The sequence below is a fragment of the Halichondria panicea genome, chromosome 17 (assembly GCF_963675165.1).
Source record: "Halichondria panicea chromosome 17, odHalPani1.1, whole genome shotgun sequence".
NCBI lineage: Eukaryota > Metazoa > Porifera > Demospongiae > Suberitida > Halichondriidae > Halichondria > Halichondria panicea.
This window is the reverse complement of record NC_087393.1, coordinates 382,303-401,742: the sequence shown is the minus strand read 5'-3', so window position 1 is coordinate 401,742 and position 19,440 is coordinate 382,303. Positions and strand designations below refer to the sequence as shown.

The 19,440-nt window shown below is 41.5% G+C and overlaps 7 protein-coding genes and 1 long non-coding RNA gene across 15 annotated transcripts; 7 read left to right on the top strand and 1 right to left on the bottom strand.

Moving 5' to 3' along the window:
• LOC135351897 (uncharacterized) lies at positions 1–1,901 on the top strand. The gene is made up of 7 exons (XM_064551011.1): positions 1–210; positions 323–651; positions 723–879; positions 937–1,114; positions 1,175–1,255; positions 1,303–1,699; positions 1,761–1,901. The coding sequence occupies exons 1-7, from the start codon at positions 147–149 to the stop codon at positions 1,812–1,814; spliced, it is 1,260 nt and encodes a 419-aa protein (XP_064407081.1). The 5' UTR covers positions 1–146; the 3' UTR covers positions 1,815–1,901.
• Positions 1,902–1,930: 29 nt separating this feature from the next.
• Positions 1,931–3,759, top strand: LOC135351896 (uncharacterized). Its single transcript, XM_064551010.1, has 6 exons — positions 1,931–2,152; positions 2,222–2,574; positions 2,656–2,806; positions 2,856–3,180; positions 3,228–3,296; positions 3,353–3,759. Exons 1-6 carry the CDS (start codon positions 2,005–2,007, stop codon positions 3,603–3,605), a joined length of 1,299 nt encoding a protein of 432 aa, XP_064407080.1. The 5' UTR covers positions 1,931–2,004; the 3' UTR covers positions 3,606–3,759.
• LOC135351909 (uncharacterized) lies at positions 2,657–19,108 on the bottom strand. 2 transcript variants are annotated; one of them, XR_010399531.1, is made up of 4 exons: positions 18,967–19,108; positions 8,899–9,043; positions 6,486–6,640; positions 2,657–2,789 (listed from the first exon to the last, which is right to left on the bottom strand). It is a non-coding gene; the product is annotated as an uncharacterized LOC135351909 (long non-coding RNA). The 2 variants fall into 2 exon arrangements; XR_010399532.1 differs by lacking the exon at positions 18,967–19,108 and adding an exon at positions 10,775–10,925.
• Positions 4,494–5,706, top strand: LOC135351905 (uncharacterized). Of its 2 annotated transcripts, XM_064551023.1 has the most exons (6): positions 4,494–4,674; positions 4,741–4,814; positions 4,845–4,948; positions 5,002–5,082; positions 5,135–5,531; positions 5,593–5,706. In XM_064551023.1, exons 1-6 carry the CDS (start codon positions 4,638–4,640, stop codon positions 5,644–5,646), a joined length of 747 nt encoding a protein of 248 aa, XP_064407093.1. In that variant the 5' UTR covers positions 4,494–4,637; the 3' UTR covers positions 5,647–5,706. The 2 variants fall into 2 exon arrangements, with proteins under 2 accessions (XP_064407093.1, XP_064407092.1); XM_064551022.1 differs by having other exon boundaries at positions 4,495–4,674; positions 4,741–4,948.
• LOC135351898 (uncharacterized) lies at positions 5,805–7,545 on the top strand. Its single transcript, XM_064551012.1, has 6 exons — positions 5,805–5,959; positions 6,075–6,433; positions 6,495–6,657; positions 6,705–7,053; positions 7,104–7,166; positions 7,222–7,545. Exons 1-6 carry the CDS (start codon positions 5,887–5,889, stop codon positions 7,457–7,459), a joined length of 1,245 nt encoding a protein of 414 aa, XP_064407082.1. The 5' UTR covers positions 5,805–5,886; the 3' UTR covers positions 7,460–7,545.
• LOC135351895 (uncharacterized) lies at positions 7,983–12,196 on the top strand. 2 transcript variants are annotated; one of them, XM_064551009.1, is made up of 8 exons: positions 10,093–10,322; positions 10,408–10,736; positions 10,790–10,946; positions 11,014–11,176; positions 11,257–11,319; positions 11,373–11,660; positions 11,721–11,783; positions 11,837–12,196. In XM_064551009.1, exons 1-8 carry the CDS (start codon positions 10,259–10,261, stop codon positions 12,096–12,098), a joined length of 1,389 nt encoding a protein of 462 aa, XP_064407079.1. In that variant the 5' UTR covers positions 10,093–10,258; the 3' UTR covers positions 12,099–12,196. The 2 variants fall into 2 exon arrangements, 1 of the variants encoding a protein (XP_064407079.1); XR_010399529.1 differs by lacking the exons at positions 10,790–10,946; positions 11,014–11,176; positions 11,257–11,319; ... (1 more) ...; positions 11,721–11,783; positions 11,837–12,196 and adding exons at positions 7,983–8,137; positions 8,197–8,552; positions 8,910–9,060; positions 9,111–9,513; positions 9,575–9,637 and having other exon boundaries at positions 9,693–10,322; positions 10,408–10,547.
• Positions 12,247–16,110, top strand: LOC135351900 (uncharacterized). 3 transcript variants are annotated; one of them, XM_064551014.1, is made up of 12 exons: positions 12,247–12,403; positions 12,453–12,820; positions 12,890–13,055; positions 13,113–13,360; positions 13,570–13,632; positions 13,681–14,313; positions 14,363–14,377; positions 14,450–14,730; positions 14,810–14,975; positions 15,031–15,325; positions 15,624–15,686; positions 15,741–16,110. In XM_064551014.1, exons 6-12 carry the CDS (start codon positions 14,244–14,246, stop codon positions 16,006–16,008), a joined length of 1,158 nt encoding a protein of 385 aa, XP_064407084.1. In that variant the 5' UTR covers positions 12,247–12,403; positions 12,453–12,820; positions 12,890–13,055; positions 13,113–13,360; positions 13,570–13,632; positions 13,681–14,243; the 3' UTR covers positions 16,009–16,110. The 3 variants fall into 3 exon arrangements, with proteins under 3 accessions (XP_064407084.1, XP_064407085.1, XP_064407083.1); XM_064551015.1 differs by lacking the exon at positions 14,363–14,377; XM_064551013.1 differs by having other exon boundaries at positions 14,363–14,730.
• Positions 16,240–19,389, top strand: LOC135351892 (uncharacterized). 3 transcript variants are annotated; one of them, XM_064551006.1, is made up of 7 exons: positions 16,240–16,520; positions 16,742–17,121; positions 17,215–17,365; positions 17,767–17,914; positions 18,052–18,132; positions 18,522–18,611; positions 18,976–19,389. In XM_064551006.1, the coding sequence occupies exons 1-7, from the start codon at positions 16,436–16,438 to the stop codon at positions 19,301–19,303; spliced, it is 1,263 nt and encodes a 420-aa protein (XP_064407076.1). In that variant the 5' UTR covers positions 16,240–16,435; the 3' UTR covers positions 19,304–19,389. The 3 variants fall into 3 exon arrangements, 2 of the variants coding, with proteins under 2 accessions (XP_064407076.1, XP_064407074.1); XR_010399528.1 differs by having other exon boundaries at positions 16,241–16,520; positions 17,515–17,914; positions 18,522–18,910; positions 18,976–19,074; XM_064551004.1 differs by having other exon boundaries at positions 16,241–16,520; positions 17,515–17,914.
• The last annotated feature ends 51 nt before the right edge of the window (positions 19,390–19,440 follow it).

Below are 19,440 nucleotides of genomic sequence, written 5' to 3'. Positions count from 1 at the left end.
AAATGGTAATCAGACCCACACTGAAGCCACAAAGTGACACACCAAGATGCCTTAATTGGCTGACACACAACAATCAATGCAAAGGTCAATACACAAGAGAAACAAAGCAGCAGAGTGTTATTGATTTATAGAGTGTGTCTCTGGAGATGTTGTCATACTGGGTGATTCTAGCGTTGGTTTTTAGTTGCTGCTGGAGCCGTGGACTATCAGGTAAGGCAGTTACAGTACATACAATACAAACAGTTCAGCTAAACCTATTCTTGTAGTATTTATTACAGCTTGATAAACACTTTACCGAGCATTAATAATTTCCTATGTACAGTGGTGGAATGCCGCTCTGGACCAAAAAATAATACATTACCAACCGAATCAGAAGCTGAGATCACCTCTAACCTCGACTCCCTCCCTGGCCATGGACCCAGTGAAGCTAATCTAACTAGTGCTGGCTGGTGTTCAGAGACTCTACTGAGTACTGCCGACCCTTACTTGCAGTTCAACTTTAACGAAGTGTATGCAGTGTTTACTGGGATTATAAGCGGAGTGAATGATACAAATGTGAGCAGTTACATCACATCACTACAAGTGGAGGCAGACTCTCAAGGCACTGGAAAATATTACTCAATAACAGATTCAACACAAACCCATCCAGGAGTAAGTTAGACAAGTATTAAGAGGTTTTCATACCATTCTACTACATTTTTATGTACCTTTCGTCTTCGCAGACTGTCAACACCTTCCTGGTCAATGCCACGCATGAGAGACCTATACTGTTTAGTATTTCCGGGTTTGGTGCAAAATCCATACGTATACGACCTCTGACCTGGACGAGCAACCCTCCCTGTATGAGGATACAGATAATGGGATGCCTGGCAGATTTAGGTACGCAACGCAGCACTAAACACATGGTGTCATGACGTAATTTCTTACCCTTTGTAGAGACTGTTGTTGTTCCACAAGAACCCACACAAGCAGTTACTGAGGCTGAGGGAATAATGGTTGAAGGAACAGTGCTTGCTATAGCATTACCCATTGCCTTGGTAACAATACTAGTGGTGGCTGTGATAGCCATCATTAGCGTCACCTGTTGCTACTACTTGAGCCGCAAAAACAGAGGGTAAAAATTAACTCAAATATACGCTACCATCATTATTGCTATACATTATACTATTTGCAGAATGAAGGCAATGAACATGCCTGAAATGAATGAGGATCAAACCATAAAACATGTGAAGAATGACCTGTATCACACTTCCACGTAAGTAACACTTATCACTCACAATTAATTTATCACATAATTTGCAGGAATAGGCGTTTTGCTGATTCCACTAACTCAACTACCTACATGATAAGCAGAAGCCCCCAGCCGTACGAAGTAGCCAGGACAGGTAACCAAGCAGAAGAAAACAATGAAACAGGGACAGCTTCGTATGAGACGGTTAATTTGGAAGTAATGGCTGAGAGAAATCGAGCACCTACAAAACTTGAATCCAACAAGACAGAGGAAGGTTACGAAACAGTGGGCTTTGAAACAGAGAGTAAAAACACAGGGAAGGTTACTCTACCAGTGTATGCAACGGTTACTGTAGAGGACGCCCACGCAGTAGGGGAGGGGGCGGAGACAAACGTTACTTATTCAAGCGTTCAGAATTCCCAGGAGAATGGATACTTGAACATGCCACCCAAAACACGTTCCCAACTGGTACGTATCAATTAATTTTCTTGTATAGTTATAGTTACATGAACCATTTTATTTACTGCAGCAGGAGGAGCTTGGAATTACTGAATCGTACGGACCTGAACGATTTCAAGTGTAGCTAAAACATGTATTAGTAGAATTGTGTGTTTTTTTTTATTTTATAATCTACGAAGGTGCTGAGTTTGAAATTAACGATGCAGACAGCTGTTATTTTAACGAGGGCCGGTATCCATGAGAAAAACAGTTAGCTAGTGTATGCAATTGAGTACTTGGGTGTGAACTGACTGAGGGAGACATATTTGGCACATATGGTGTTGTTAGGACTCACAATAGAAGAACAATCAAGCATTATCTCTAAATTAAGTCGCGATCTTTCAGAAAAGATGGCTGTGATGCTAGTCAAGCTGTTGGTGGTGATAATGCTATGCTCTGCTTGTGCACAAGCTCAAGCTCTCAGTAAGTTCATTTAAAAGCTGTCTAGAATATAATTATACTACACATAGAGTAATGCCAAATTATTTGCAGGATGCCGCACAAACGAGTACATTATCTCCAGCAATGAAGTGATCACACCTCCACTCATGGTGGAGGCCTCTTATGAAACGTCCATCTTAGAATCACCTGCTGCTGAAAAGGTGCTCTATTTTGGCTACAATGGCGAGGACCTGTACACATGGTGCAGCGATACCAGTGATAACAACCCATACGTCATTATACGCTTTAGTCAGCCTGTCTTCATAACAAGCTTTCTATCTAGTGGAAGCACAGATCATTCATTCAGTACACTAGACACGTTCTATGTAACCAACTTCACCATGGAGTATACCAACACCAGTGGAGATTTTAACTACTACACAACATTTGGTGGTCAAAGAAAGGTACAGCTATGATTTTTTTAATTACATTCCAAACATTCTGTTCCAGAATTGCTTACCTAACATATTATATCTAATATGCAGTATTTCAATCAAACTGAGCCAGTAGCCTTGTTCCGACTGGGTAGACCAATAGTGACGGACGCCATTCGCTTCAGACCCATACAAGCGTCTGATGGCAGTGGAACACTGATTTGTCTCGGAGTGGCTCTGTTTGGCTGTATAGAGGCAGAAAGTGAGATGAACAAAATTAATACGTGCTCTAAATATTATTTATTTTACAGCAATGGAAGAAGTAACCAACGAACCGAACACTATGGCAACTACTAGCAGTGACGCTACAGCTAGCAACACAGGGGGTACAACTGATGTGGGGGGTATAGCTACAGCACAGCCGGTTGTCTTGAGGGACTATCAAGCGTTGGAGATAGCTCTGCCTATTGGAATAATCACCATCATAATCGTCATAATGACAGTAGCGATAGGGGTGCTCCTGTGTGTTACTAGGGAACAGAGTCAGCACAAATATGATATACCTCAGAGCATCTCCCTCAACCCCACCTCACGTATACTAGACAACTCAGCTCTCTACAATATACCACGTCCAATGTGAGCATGCACATATTCATGGCCAATATTTATTTAATAAACTGCAGAGATGACGACGGGACGATAATAAAGATAGTCAATAATGAGCTGTATGGTCAAGATTCAAGACATAACAGGTGACATCAATTATAGAATGTACACATTATTAATTTATTGCACACACACACAACAGTCTGAGTGTGGAGGCTAGCAACCTGGAGGTGATCTACTCTGATGATGATCACTACGAGTTTATTACAGAGCAGCCTACTAGCAAGGTCGAGGAAGATGACACTAACAGCATGTGCGGTAACTCAGCCTACGAGCTGGCTGACCAAGGTGAGGGGGTGGAGGCCACACCCACTGATTTCGAACTCACAAGAAACAATAGCTATGAGGTCGCCGGTGAACTGGTAGAGAATTTGTGCGAGGAGACTACACACTAGAATGAATGATAATGAGCACTTGAACTATAGAAGTTAATTAGGTAGTTGTACTACAGTAGTAGGCCATACGACGCAGTGTGTATTGTTCATTGTGTGATTGTATTGTGTTGCTCAAAGTCATTGTAATGCCCCATAAAGGGAAGAGAAGGTATATATTAGGAGATATAGTAGCCATGGACGTGCATGCACAATACTTTAGACTCTATATAAAGTGACACACCATGAGATGCCTTAATTGGCTGACACACAATCACAAAGGTCAATACACAAGAGAAACATAGCAGCAGAGTGGTGTTACTGATTTATAGAGTGTGCCTCTGGAGATGTTGTTGTACTGGCCATGGGTGATTGTTGCTGCTGGAGCCGTGGACTATCAGGTATGGCAGTTACAGTACATACAATACAAACACTTCAGCTAGACCTATTCTTGTAGTATTTTCATATATTATTATATAGTTTGACAAACACTACCATGTACAGTGGTGGAATGCCGCTTTGGACCACAAACTAATAGATTACCAATTGAATCAGAAGCTGAGATCACCTCTAACCTCGACTCCCTCCCTGGCCATGGACCCAGTGAAGCTAGTCTAACCAGTGCTGGCTGGTGTTCAGAGACTCTACTGAGTACTGTTACCCCTTACTTGCAGTTCGATTTTAGTGATGTGTATGCAGTGTCTGATGGGATTATAAGCGGAGTGAATGATACGAATGTGAGCAGTTACATCACATCACTACAAGTGGAGGCAGACTTTCTAGGCACTGGAAATTATTACTTAATAACAAATCCAGCGCAAACCACTCCAGGAGTAAGTTAGACAAGTTTTACTATATAATTGAGTCATTCTATACTCATTCTACTGCCATACTCCATTCCATTCTTATTTACTTACGTACCTTTCATCTTTGTAAACTGTCAACACAAATCTGGTCGATGCCACTGATGAGAAACCTATACTGTTTAGTTTTGACGGGTTCGGTGCAAAATCCATATGTATACGACCTCTGACCTGGCCGAGCAACCCTCCCTGTATGAGGATACAGATACTGGGATGCCTGGCAGATTTAGGTACGCAATATAATCAACACAGCACTAAATATAATGTCATATGATGTCATTTCATGTCGTCTGTAGATACTGTTGATGTCCCACAAGAACCCACACAAGCAGTGACTGAGGCTGAGGGAACAGTGGCAGAGGGAACAGTGGCAGAGGGAATAACGGTTGAAGGAACAGTGCTTGCTACAGCATTACCCATTGCCTTGGTAACAATACTAGTGGTGGCTGTGATAGCCATCATTAGCGTCACCTGTTGCTACTACTTCAGCCGCAAAAACAGAGGGTAAAAAAAATTAACTCAAATATACGCTACCATCATTATTGCTATATTTGCAGAATGAAGGCAATGAACATGCCCGAAATGAATGAGGATCAAACTATAAAACATGTGAAGAATGACCTATATCACACTTCCACGTAATTAACTAAATATTAATTTCTCACAATTAATTTATCGAATGATTCGCAGGAATAGGCGTTTTGCTGATTCCACTAACTCAACTGCCTACATGATAAGCAGAAGCCCCCAGCCGTACGAAGTAGCCAGGACAGGTAACCAAGCAGAAGAAAACAATGAAACAGGGACAGCTTCGTATGAGACGGTTAATTTGGAAGTAATGGCTGAGAGAAATCGAGCACCTACAAAACTTGAATCCAACAAGACAGAGGAAGGTTACGAAACAGTGGGCTTTGAAACAGAGAGTGACAACACAGGGAAGGTTACTTTACCAGTGTATGCAACGGTTACTGTAGAGGACGCCCACGCAGTAGGGGAGGGGGCGGAGACAAACGTTACTTATTCAAGCGTTCAGAATTCCCAGGAGAATGGATACTTGAACATGCCACCCAAAACACGTTCCCAACTGGTACGTATCAATTAATTTTCTTGTATAGTTATAGTTACATGAACCATTTTATTTACTGCAGCAGGAGGAGCTTGGAATTACTGAATCGTACGGACCTGAACGATTTCAAGTGTAGCTAAAACTTATAGAAGTGTGTGTTTTTATTTGATAATCTATGAAGGTGCTAACTTTGGAATTAACGATGCAGCTAGACAGCTGTTACGGTCTACAGAGAAAAAAAAACAGTTAGTGTATGCAATTGAGTACCTGGGTGTAGGAGTGAACTAACTGGTGGATACATATTTGGCACAGGTGTCATCTGCATTAACAATAGAAGAACAATCATATCTCTAGTTGAGTCGATCTTTCAGAAAAGATGGCTGTGATGCTAGTCAAGCTGTTGGTGATGATATTGCTATGCTCTGCTTCTGCACAAGCTCAAGCTCTCAGTAAGTTCAATAATATTGGCTGCTGGTCTTGGTCTGCTAGCAATGGTAGAGTTACTCATAATAATCTCAAAAGAGCTGTCTATAATTATACAGAGTAATGCTAAATGATTTGCAGGATGCCGCACAAATGAGTACATTATCTCCCGCAATGAAGTGATCACACCCCCAGACATAGTGGAGGCCTCCCATGAAACTCCCATTGTCTTAGACTCACCTGCTGAAAAGGTGCTCTATTTTGGCTACAATGGCGAGGACCTGTACACATGGTGTAGTGATACAGATGATGACGATCCCTACGTCATTATACGCTTTAGTCAGCCTGTCTTCATAACAAGCTTTCTATCTAGTGGAAGCACATATTTTATATTTGATACACTAGACACGTTCTATGTAACCAACTTCACCATGGAGTATACCAACACCAGTGGAGATGGGGACTTTATCCACTACACAACATTTGGTGGTCACAGAAAGGTGAGTTATCACATTCCAAACATTTTGTCTCTAGAAAAATAAAATTGCTCACTTGATGCAGTATTTCAATCAAACTGAGCCAGTAGCCTTGTTCCGACTGGGTAGACCAATAGTGACGGACGCCATTCGCTTCAGGCCCATACAATGGTCCGATGACAGTGGAAGACAGGTGTTCCATTACATTTGTCTCGGAGTGGCGCTCTTTGGCTGTACAGAGGAAGAAGGTGAGACAACAAATTAATACGTGCTCTAAATGTAATTTATTTTACAGCAGTGGAGGATGTAACAAATGAACCGATCACTATGGCAACGACTAGCAGTGAAGCTACAGCTAGCGACACAGGGGGTATAATTGATGGCAGCACAGGGGATACAACTGATGTGGGGGGTATGGCAACAGCACAGCCGGTTGTCTTGAGGGACTATCAGGCATTGGAGATAGCTCTGCCTATTGGAATAATCACCATCATAATCGTCATAACGACAGTAGCGATAGGGGTGCTCCTGTGTGTCATTAGGGGGCAGAGCCAGCACAAATATGATGTACCTCAGAGCACCCCCCTCAATCCCACCTCATGTATACTAGACAACTCAGCTCTCTACAATATTCCACGTCCAATGTGAGCATACACATTTTTTATGGCCAATATTAATTTTTATCAAACTGCAGAGATGACGAGACGATAAAGATTGTGAATAATGAGCTGTACGGCCAGGATTCAAGAAGTAACAGGTGATAATTATATCAATTATATAGAATGTACCCATTTATTTCACACACACAACAGTCTGAGTGCGGAGGCTAGCAACCTGGAAGTGATCTACTCTGATGATAATCACTACGAGTTCATTGCAGAGCAGCCTACTAGCAAGGTCAAGGAGGGTGACACTGACAGCATGTGCGGTAACTCAGCCTACGAGCTGGCTGACCAAGGTGAGGGGGTGGATTTCAAACTCACAAGAAACGATAGCTATGAGGTCGCCGGTGCACATGTGGACAATTTGTGCGAGGAGACTACACACTAGAATGAATGATAATGAGCACTTGAAAACTATATAATTATATAGGAGTTAAATAGGTAGTTCTATAGTAGGACATACGATATATACTGTATTAATTGTTTATCGTGCAATTGTATTGTGTTGCTCAAAGTCATTGCAAATGCCATAAAGGAAGATAACATGATTATACTAGGAGATAGTAGTCATGACGTGCAGTCAGCACAATACATACTAACTATATAGACTACCAAAAACACGCTCCCAACTGGTATACAGTATACGTATACAATTTCTATAGTACTAGTGTTGTGTGTGTATGTGTAGTTTATAAAGTGCGCACCATTTCCTTTTTATGCAGCAAACCTGAACGATCTCAAGTGTACTGAGTAGTTTATAGTTTAGTTTTGAAGAATGGTGCTACATTTTGAATTAACAGCTGTTATTTTAAAGAGGGCCAGTGTGCATGATAAAAAAAACAGTTGGTGTACACTATTGAGTACCAGGTGTAGGAGTGAACTGACCAGGGGATACTAAATGAGACAGAACATATTTGGCACATGTGTTGTTATAGGACTAAGAACAATCAAGCATTATCTCTATAGCTCGATTGCTGCAAGCTATCTGAAAAGATGGCTGCGATACTAGTCAAACTGTTGGTGATGATAATGCTATGCTCTGCTTGTGCACAAGCTCAAGCTCTCAGTAAGTTAATTTAAAAGCTGTCTAGAATATCAAGTATTGCTAAAATTAATTATTTGCAGGATGCCGCACAAACGAGTACATTATCTCCCGCAATGAAGTGATCACACCCCCAGACATGGTGGAGGCCTCTAACCATGCAAGCATTGCATCGACATCTACAGTTGCTGCAAATGTGCTCTATTTTGGCTACAATGGCGATGATCTGTACACATGGTGCAGTGATACCAGTGATAACAACCCATACGTCATTATACGCTTTAGTCAGCCTGTCTTCATAACAAGCTTTCTATCTAGTGGAAGCACAGATCATTCATTCAGTACACTAAAGACGTTCTATGTAACCAACTTCACCATGGAGCATACCAACACCAGTGGAGATTTTAACTACTACACAACATTTGGTGGTCAAAGAAAGGTAGAGTTTCCATTAGAGAAATGTTCAAAGATTTTTGCATAGCCACTTTTGTTATACGTATATCGGATTTCGAATGCGACATTCCTTTGATTGAGTTTTTGCATAAATCGCAATCGAAAGAACACAAAGAGTGCGCATGCATTTCCTATGCTTTGCATGTAATTCGCACAATATATAGTTAGAAATCAGACTTGTGTACAGAACTGTCATTCGTATTCGATTAACACATTTGAAACCCAATATATACGGTACATATAGGAGGCCCGTATACATTAGAACTTTTCGTAGTTTGGGGGGGCTTAATTATATAGAAAATTACCCGCTATTATTATAAATAGTTATTCACTTAATATGCAGTATTTCAATCAAACTGAGCCAGTAGCCTTGTTCCGACTGGGTGGACCAATAGTGACGGACGCCATTCGCTTCAGACCCATACAAGCGTCTGATGGCAGTGGAACACTGATTTGTCTCGGAGTGGCGCTCTTTGGCTGTACAGAGGCAGAAAGTGAGATATCAATTAATTAATACATGCTCTAAATATTATTTATTTTACAGCAATGGAAGAAGTAACAAATGAACCATTCACTATGGCAACTACTAGCAGTGACTCTACAGCTAGCAACACAGGGGGTACAACTGATAACAGAGAAACAATTTCTACAGCTAGCAACACAGGGGGTACAATTGCTACAGCTAGCAACACAGGGGGTACAACTGATGTGGGGGGTATAGCCACAGTACAGCCGGTTGTCTTGAGGGACTATCAAACGTTGGAGATAGCTCTGCCTATTGGAATAATCACTATCATAGTAGTCATAACAACGGTGGCAATAGGAGTGCTCCTGTGTGTCATTAAGGGGCGGAGTCAGCACAAATATGCTGTACCTCAGAGCATCTCCCTCAACCCCACCTCACATATACTAGATAACTCAGCTCTCTACAATATACCACGTCCAATGTGAGCATACACATTTTTTATGGCCAATAATTTATCACTACAATATTTTAATTAACTGCAGAGATGACGGGACAATAAAGAGAGTGAATAATGAGCTGTACGGCCAAGATTCAAGAAATAACAGGTGACATCAATTACTTAGAATGTCACATTATTTATTGCACACACACACAACACAGTCTGAGTGCGGAGGCCAGCAACCTGGAGGTGATCTACTCTGATGATAATCACTACGATTTCATTGCAGAGCAGCCTACTAGCAAGGTCAAGGAGGGTGACACTAACAGCATGTGCGGTAACTCAGCCTACGAGCTGGCTGACCACAGTGAGGGGGCAGAGGCCACACCCACTAGGAAAGAGGATTTCGCACTCGCAAGGAGCAATAGCTATGAGGACGTCGATGTACATGTGGAGAATTTGTACAAGGAGACTACACACTGAGAATAAATGATAATGAGCACTTGAACTTGAAGTTAATTAGGTAGTTGTACTATAGTAGGCCATACAACGCAGTGTGTATTGTTCATTGTGGCAATTGTATTGTGTTGCTCAAAGTCATTGTAATGCCGTAATAAGTTCAACATGGTATTTATTAGGAGATAGTAGCCATGGACATCACAATACATTAGACTCTATATAAAGTGACACACTATGAGATGCCTTAATTGGCTGACACATAATCAATGCAAAGGTCAATACACAAGAGAAACAAAGTAGCGGAGAGTGTTAAAGTGTGCCTCCAGAGATGTTATCATACTGGATGATTCTAGCGTTGGTTTTTAGTTGCTGCTGGAGCCGTGGACTATCAGGTAAGGCAGTTACAGTACACACAATGACCTATTCTTGTAGTATTTATTATAGCTTGATAAACACTTTAAGCATTACTATGTACAGTGGTGGAATGCCGCTCTGGACCACAAACTAATAGACTACCAATTGAATCAGAAGTTGAGATCACCTCCAACCTCAACTCCCTCCCTGGCCATGGACCCAGTGAAGCTAGTCTAACCAGTGCTGGCTGGTGTTCAGAGACTCTACTGAGCACTGTTGCCCCTTACTTGCAGTTCAACTTTAACGAAGTGTATGCAGTGTATAGTGGGATTATAAGCGGAGTGAATGATACGAATGTGAGCAGTTACATCACATCACTACAAGTGGAGGCAGACTCTCAAGGCACTGGAAATTATTACTTAATAACAAATTCAGCGCAAACCACTCCAGGAGTAAGTTAGTTCATTCTACTCCATTCTTACTTACATACCTTTTGTATTTGCAGACTGTCAACACAAATCTGGTCAATGCCACTGATGAGAAACATATACTGTTTAGTTTTGACAGGTTCGGCGCAAAATCTATACGTATACGACCTCTGACCTGGACGAGCAACCCTCCCTGTATGAGGATACATATACAAGGATGCCTGGCAGATTTAGGTACGCAATATAATCAACACAGCACTAAATATGATGTCATTATGAAGTCATTTCTTACCCTTTGTAGATACTGTTGATGTTCCACAAGAACCCACACAAGCAGTGACTGAGGCTGAGGGAACAGGGCTTGCTACAGCATTACCCATTGCCTTGGTAACAATACTAGTGGTGGCTGTGATAGCCATCATTAGCGTCACTCTTTGCTACTACTTGAGCCGCAAAAACAGAGGGTAAAAAATAGACCACCATCATTATTGCTATTACGCACATTTTATGATTCTATATCCATCACTTATTATTTTAACTGCAGAAATGACATGACGATACAACTTGTGAGTAATAAGCTCTGCAGTCAGGATTCAAGAAAAAACAGGTGATATATCATAACAAAATTAATGAAGAGATTATTGCACACACACACAACAGTCTGAGTGCGGAGGCCAGCAACGTGGAGGTGATTTACTCCAATGATGATCACTACGAGTTAATTGTAGAGCAGCCTACTAGCAAGGTCAAGGAGGGTGACACTGATAGCATGTGCGGTAACTCAGCCTACGAGCTAACTGACCAGGGTGAGGGGGCAGAGGTCACACCCACTACTAGAGAGGATTTCGGACTAGCAAGGAACGATAGCTATGAGGCTCTTGATGTACGTACGGAGAATTTGTACGAGCAGCCTACTAGCACAGAGAAGGAAGATGACACTAACAGCATGTACGGCAACTCAGTGTACTATAGCTGGCTGACCATTTTATGACTTTATACTAACTGCAGAGATGACGGGACGTTAAAGATTATCAATAATGATCTGTGCGGTCAGGATTCAAAAAATAACAGGTGACATCGATTATAAATAACAGAATTATAATTATTACACACACACACAACAGTCTGAGTGTGGAGGCTAGCAACCTGGAGGTGATTTATTCTGATGATGATGACTACGAGTTCATTGCAGAGCAGCCTACTAGCAAGGTCGAGGAGGATGACACTAACAGCATGTGCAGTAACTCAGCCTACGAGCTGGCTGACCAGGGTGAGGGGATGGAAGCCACACCCACTATGAGAGAGGATTTCGGGCTAACAAGGAACGATAGCTATGAAGCCCTTGATATGCATGTGGACAATATATATGAGGAGACTACAAACTAAATGAATAATGGGTGCTTGACTTTGAGTGAATTATAAGCAATACGTAGTCATGTGTATGTGTATTATTGTATTGTGTTGTATTGTGTTGCTCAAATTCATTGCAATGCCATAAAGGGAAGAGAAGACATATAAGGAGATAGTAGTCATGACGTGCACAATACTTTTAGGCTCTATATAGAACCATCAGTACAGTACCAATAGCTAACAGTGCAGTAGAGTGGTGTGTGATAAAGACATGGCTCAGTTGTGGCTGACAGTTGTCAGTGTGATGGTAATGGTGTGTGCAGTAGGTGCACAATACACAGGTGAGTAATAATCCTAACATTTAACTGACTTGTGTGATACTAATCACAGGATGCACTGATGGAAGCGAGTATATCATATCCCTCAATGATACTATCACACCACCTAATCTAATTAGGGCATCATCATTCCTAGCTGGACCATTTCGGGCTCCACCAAGAAACGTCCTCCACTTTGGCTACGATACAGGGGGAAATCTATACACATGGTGTACTCATTCAGGGTTTACTAATCTACTAGTAACTATTAACTTCACTGTTCCGGTGGTAATTACCAGATTTCTCTCAAGCGGTTCTACTTACATACCACTAATGCTAACTGCCTACACAACCAACTTCACTGTTGAGTACACTCAGAGGAATACAAATGGAGACCTGAACTATGTCTACTATAAAACAGAAACAGACAGTAAAATAAAGGTATATACGTACGCATGTACACTGGCGCTTACTAACACACATTAATCTATCCCTCCTATACATGCACAGTACTTCACACAGAATAGGTTTCTCAAACAGTTTCAACTCGAAAGCCCAATTGTCACCGAGTCTCTACGATTAAGACCTCTCGAATGGTTTGATTCTACCGCTAGCCCTAATCAATTTGACATAGTTTGCATCGGAGTTGCTCTATTTGGTTGCACAACTACAGAAGGTGAGAGAAAGTTAGTGCCTGTCTATAATCGTAATTATCTTGCCATTAAATATTTAGCTACAGTTGAGCAAATGGCCACAGCCCAGCCGGTTGTCTTGAGGGACTATCAAGTGTTGGAGATAGCTCTGCATGCCTATTGGAATAATCACTATCATAGTAGTCATAACAACGGTGGCAATAGGGGTGCTCCTGTGTGTCATTAAGGGGCGGAGTCAGCACAAATACGAGGTACCCCAGAACGTACCCCTCAGTCCCACCCCTCTACTACTGGACAACTCAGCTCTCTATAGCACACCAAGTGAAACGTATAACGACCATACCTACGCTAAATAATTACTAGCTATACGCACGTATACAAATGGGCCACTTTTCGGTAAAAAGGCTATTAATTAGCTACTTCAAAACAAACCAGTTTAATTATAGTTATATAGGTAACTACACATGTAATCGAAACAGATAAATTATACTGATACATCATCAAAACCATTATAGAGCATATACATTCATTCTTCAGAAGGAGAGATACCATTAGGGCTGTTAACAATGAGCTGTACGGAGAGGACTCCGGAACAAATACGTATGTTAATAATTATGTTAGCTAATTAAGTTATACTCCCTCTCACAGCCATACCGTTGCTAATGACAACCTAGAGGTCATCTATTCTGATTCAGGCTACGCGCAAGTCTCCACTAGGCAGTTACTTAGTAACGATCGTCGTGATAGCATGGATAACAATAGTGCGTACGTCCCAGTTATGTCAGGGGAGGGTGAAGGAGGTGCCTCATATGTACAGAGGGGGCATGACTTCACCTTGGAGAGCAATGAGAGCTATGAAATTGTTCAAGACCGGCAGCACACTGTGAATAACTATGAAGAAACTGCTCACTAACTGTAGAACAAACGTTTTGTTGGACAACACTTATAGTGAGCGTGATGTGTATTATTGAGCTGTGCTAAATATGTAGGAGAGTACCTCGATAGAATGTACAACCCTTTCAACGTATGCATAATATCAATATATTGTATTGTGTTGCTCAAAGTCATTGTAATGCCATAAAGGGAAGAGAAGATATATTAGGAGAGATAGTAGTCATGACGTGCACAATACTTTAGACTCTATATAGAATGAACCATCAGCAGCAGTATACAATAGCTAACAGTGCAGTAGAGTGGTGTGTGATAAAGACATGGCTCAGTTGTGGCTGACAGTTGTCAGTGTGATGGCAATGGTGTGTGCAGTAGGTGCACAATACACAGGTGAGTAATAATCCTAACATTTGATAGTCTTGTGTGATACTAATCACAGGATGCAGTGATGGAAGTGAGTATATCATATCCCTCAACGATACTATCACACCACCTAATCTAATCGAGGCATCATCATTCCTAACAGGTCCATTTTGGGCTCCAGCAAGAAATGTCCTCCACTTTGGCTACGATACAGGGGGAAATCTATACACATGGTGTACTCATTCAGGGTTTACTAATCTACTAGTAACTATTAACTTCACTGTTCCGGTGGTAATTACCAGATTTCTCTCAAGCGGTTCTACTTACATACCACTAATGCTAACTGCCTACACAACCAACTTCACTGTTGAGTACACTCAGAGGAATTCCAATGGAGACCTGAACTATGTCTACTATAAAACAGAAACAGACAGTAAAATAAAGGTATATAAGTATATATACGTACGCATGTACACTGGCGCTTACTAACACACATTAATCTATCCCTCCTACACATGCACAGTACTTCACACAGAATAGGTTTCTCAAACAGTTTCAACTCGAAAGCCCAATTGTCACCGAGTCTCTACGATTAAGACCTCTCGAATGGTTTGATTCTACCGCTAGCCCTAATCAATTTGACATAGTTTGCATCGGAGTTGCTCTATTTGGTTGCACAACTACAGAAGGTGAGAGAAAGTTAATGCCTGTTTAATCGTGATTATCTTGCCATTAAATGTTTAGCTACAGTTGAGCAAATGGCCACTACCCAGAGCAGCAACACAGGGGGTACAACTGATGTGGGGGGTATAGCCACAGCACAGCCGGTTGTCTTGAGGGACTATCAAACATTGGAGATAGCTCTGCCTATTGGAATAATCACTATTATAGTAGTCATAACAATGGTGGCAATAGGGGTGCTCCTGTGTGTCACTAGGGGGCGGAGTCATCACAAGTACGAGGTACCTCAGACCACACCCCTCAGTCCCACACTCCTACTACTGGACAACTCAGCTCTCTACACTACACCAAGTGAAATGTATCTACTACGTTGACACAGCGTTAAATGAAACATCTTTGAACGGCCATAACCTTTGTTCCGTTGGTCCAATTACATTAATTTTCTGATTTTCCTTAGAAGGAGCTCTTTCAAATATGGAACAGGCCATAATTTCCGGAAAAATAGCCCGTGGTATTTTGTCAAATTTAGTTCGTAACATGATGTCTCTCAGAAAACGTTATTAGACCAACAGAACTAAAGTTATGGCCGTTCAAAGATTCTTAAAGTATATACTAGAATCGGCTCAAAACTATCAAAACTATGTATTATTTTGCAGAAGGAGAGATACCATTAGGGCTGTTAACAATGAGCTGTACGGAGAAGACTCCGGAACAAATAGGTATGTTAATAATAAGTTATATATCAAGTATAATCACTCTCCCCCCTCTCACAGCTATACCGTTGCTCATGACAACCTAGAGGTAATCTATTCTGATTCAGGCTATGAGCAAGTCTCCACTAGGCAGTCACTTAGTAACAATCATCGTGGTAACGTGGATAACAATAGTGCGTACGTCCCAGTGATGTCACAGGAGGGTGAAGGAGATGCCTCGTATGTACAGAGGGGGCATGACTTCACCTTGGAAAGCAATTATGAGAACTATGACATTGTTCAAGACCGGCAGCACACCGTGAATATCCATGAAGAAACTGCTCACTAACTGTAGAACACAATCGTTTTGTTGGACAATACTGAGTGTGTGCATGCATGTATTAATTAAGCTGTGCTATACATGCAACCTTTCCATGTATGTGTGCATATGGATACTTCAATTCAGCATTGCATGCATGATGTTTTAATTAAGTACATTATAGGACAAAGAATATTAGGTGCCTTGGCAACCTGGCTGCCGGCTAACCACATCCATGGGTATAGTTGATTCGGTACTAACTGTTGCTTAGGTACATACACAACAACAGATCAATAGATCTAGTCACAATTGCCAGAGCATCTCCATTGTATATATAGTCATTATAATTATGGCAAAGAGTGAGAGATTGGAAGATACATAGCTCAGTTAGCTAGCCAGTATCAAGACTTACATTCACTAGTCTGAAATTGCAAAAACAGTATCATTCTGGAATAGAATGTGCACAAGATCAAGATTTTTGTTGACTATTCTTCTAGTGACTACGTGTCTGGATGTTGGTGTACAAGGCATGCATACGTTAGGTATAGAGAAGCTTGCACAAGCTATTATAATTATATAGCTGAGAGAGAAACTCTCCATCACTTAATTATACTGCATGTATATGTACACATGCATGCTACATACAAGCACACACTCCTATACAATATGTACTAAGCCTTGCATACTGCATAATAACATCCAATATAAAAATACAACTACATCATGCATACTGTACTGCCTATACATATACATATGCCCTAAGGCTGTGTCCAAGGTTACCAGCAAGTAATCTCCTACAACAGTAGCCTACTCTCCCCCTCAAACATCACTGCCACTGATGAAGACACTAACATCAACCCCGACGATTACCTCTTCCACCGAAACAACGTTCCCCTACGCCTCTGGTGCTCAAGACCTCTCCTCAACAACAGTAATAACTCGAGACAGCCACTCAAACTATCTATGCTTCAACACGTACAGGAACTAAGCATCCACGTCAATTTGACTAGAGCAGTACTCATAACTCAGATCGGTTCCTCCGGGTTTAGTAACGGGTTTGTGAACAACTTTACCCTATCATACGGAATATCTGAATCACGGAATACATCAGTGTACGCACAGGAGGACTTAGACAATGCACAGGTTGGTGTACATGCATGAAATAAACGTAGATATATAACTAATAAGTACACTATATACGTATACATACGTACATGCATGCACACACCCACTCAGGGATTCATTGTACGACGGATAGACACAGTATTTACACTAGACCATCCATTTATGGCCTCCTGGCTCAACTTTCAAATCAAAGATGGCATTGTCTCTCCTAGCGGGCGCATTTGCTGGCACCTCAGTCTATTTGGATGCCCACTGCAATACAGTACGTAACATTCCACACACAACTACACTCCACTGATAATTACAGACACTGCCTAGCCAGTTCCTTAAATTGGATTAGCTACATACTTAAGGCCATATTTAACAGTCTACATGCGTTTGACTGCCCACACTCCTCACACCCACACACAGTCATAACCCGGCAACTAGAGACAACAGAAAGTCATCTGACATCAACAATAACCATACCATCAACAACAGTAGACACACTCCAGCCAACGTCATCACAGTCATCACTACACACCCACTCCACCTACACGTCATCACAACACACCCACTCCACCTGCACGTCATCACTACACACCCACTCCACCTACACCACCTCAAGCACTCACACTACTAGTACAGGTGTGCACACTGTAAGACCTTCCATCGCTATAACAGCTCCTACACCAAGGACAGTGGTCGTCAAGGACTACCAGATCTTAGTGATAGTAATACCGACAGCAGTGTGTACAGTGTTGATTGTACTGTGCATAGTGGCAGTGGGGGTATGCATCTGTTGTTATAACCGTGGCAATAGAGGTTGGAAGTGAGTACACACGTACAATAAGACTATTATATACACGCTATCAGGAGTGCATGAAAGGACTCCTGACGCTATGCACAGAGCTATATATTATACTGTACACATGCAATATAGGACCAATGATATACTTTCCTGCACAGGGATACTGGTCTCAGAGGCTCTCTCGGTACTGGTACTAACACACAGAGGGTGGTGGAGAATAGAACACTGTACAAGTCAAAGTGAGTCTGTCATATCTAGTTACAAAGTGTATGTGTTCTAAGAATCAAGGGAATTTGATAAGACAACAAATTAAACTTGACAAAGAGCAAGGAAGTACATAATAAGCATTTTCTATAGCCATACAAACAAACGAGTAAATGAACTCAAACAAACAATTGCCAGTGTACTCTGATACTAATTGTACGTTCAATAACATCTTTGAACGGTCATAACTTTAGTTGCGTTGGTACAATCACATTGATTTTCTGATTTTCTGAAGCTTATAAAGGTCTTTCGGAAAATCATAAAATCAGACCATCGTAACTCTAGTACTTTCGAAATGCAAGGGACATTACAATTATACAGGATGATTTATATATTAACACTTGCAATCCAACTATTCTTACAGCACCCCATTGTTGCCCCTGACAACGCCTGAGGGGAATCGTACAATCACAACCAATGATGTCACAAAGCACATCTATCAAAACGTCCCACGGTACTGTCAATTACCACGGTATTCTTATAGTTCTGTCCCCCAGTCATTCAGACGCTATAGGCCACTCTATTACAGCTGCTTATACGTACGTACACAATAAACAAGTGTGTAATGGATATGTATAGTTATGGTAAAGTGTACCAGTTGTTAGCCCTGAGGCAACACACATTTAATGCATTATTAGTTGGAGAGAACATAATGAAGTCTAGCTGCTATAGACAGCTGGGCCCAGATCTGACGCAGATAGGAGGTATCACCTTCCCTCTATGGTTGCACAGCTACGTTGCATTATTATTACAGTGAGGTGTTTGAATGCAATCAGAGACTCTAAGGTTTCAAAGTTAATTGCTCTTACCTCCCACAGAGAGCTGTTGCCATCTAAAGAGAGCGGCTACTACGAGCCCATTCGCCCAATCAGCGATGATAGTTTGGAATCTAATGACAGTATGGTGGATAATCCCACATACAGTGTACCATTTCTCGTGGGAATCCCTCCCTCCCTCCAAGGACCACACCTCCTCCGAGGACCGCTACCCCCTATACCTCAGACAGAGACATCAACAAAGCCTGTGGGAGGAAACAGAATTGCCATGGTGAACAACGAGTGTTATCGAACGCCTAAAGACACAGATATAAATAGTATACAATCTTTCCCAGATAAATTACCCAATGATTATGAGACACCCTTGTAGTTAGTAGCCTTAGGGCATTTGTGTATGTACATGTGTGTGCGTCTTGTTTGTCTGGAGTTACTACATGAACATCATTTTAAGTTGAATGTGAAGCATGGCATCTCTCCAAGAATGGTCTAACACAATTAACAGAGGGT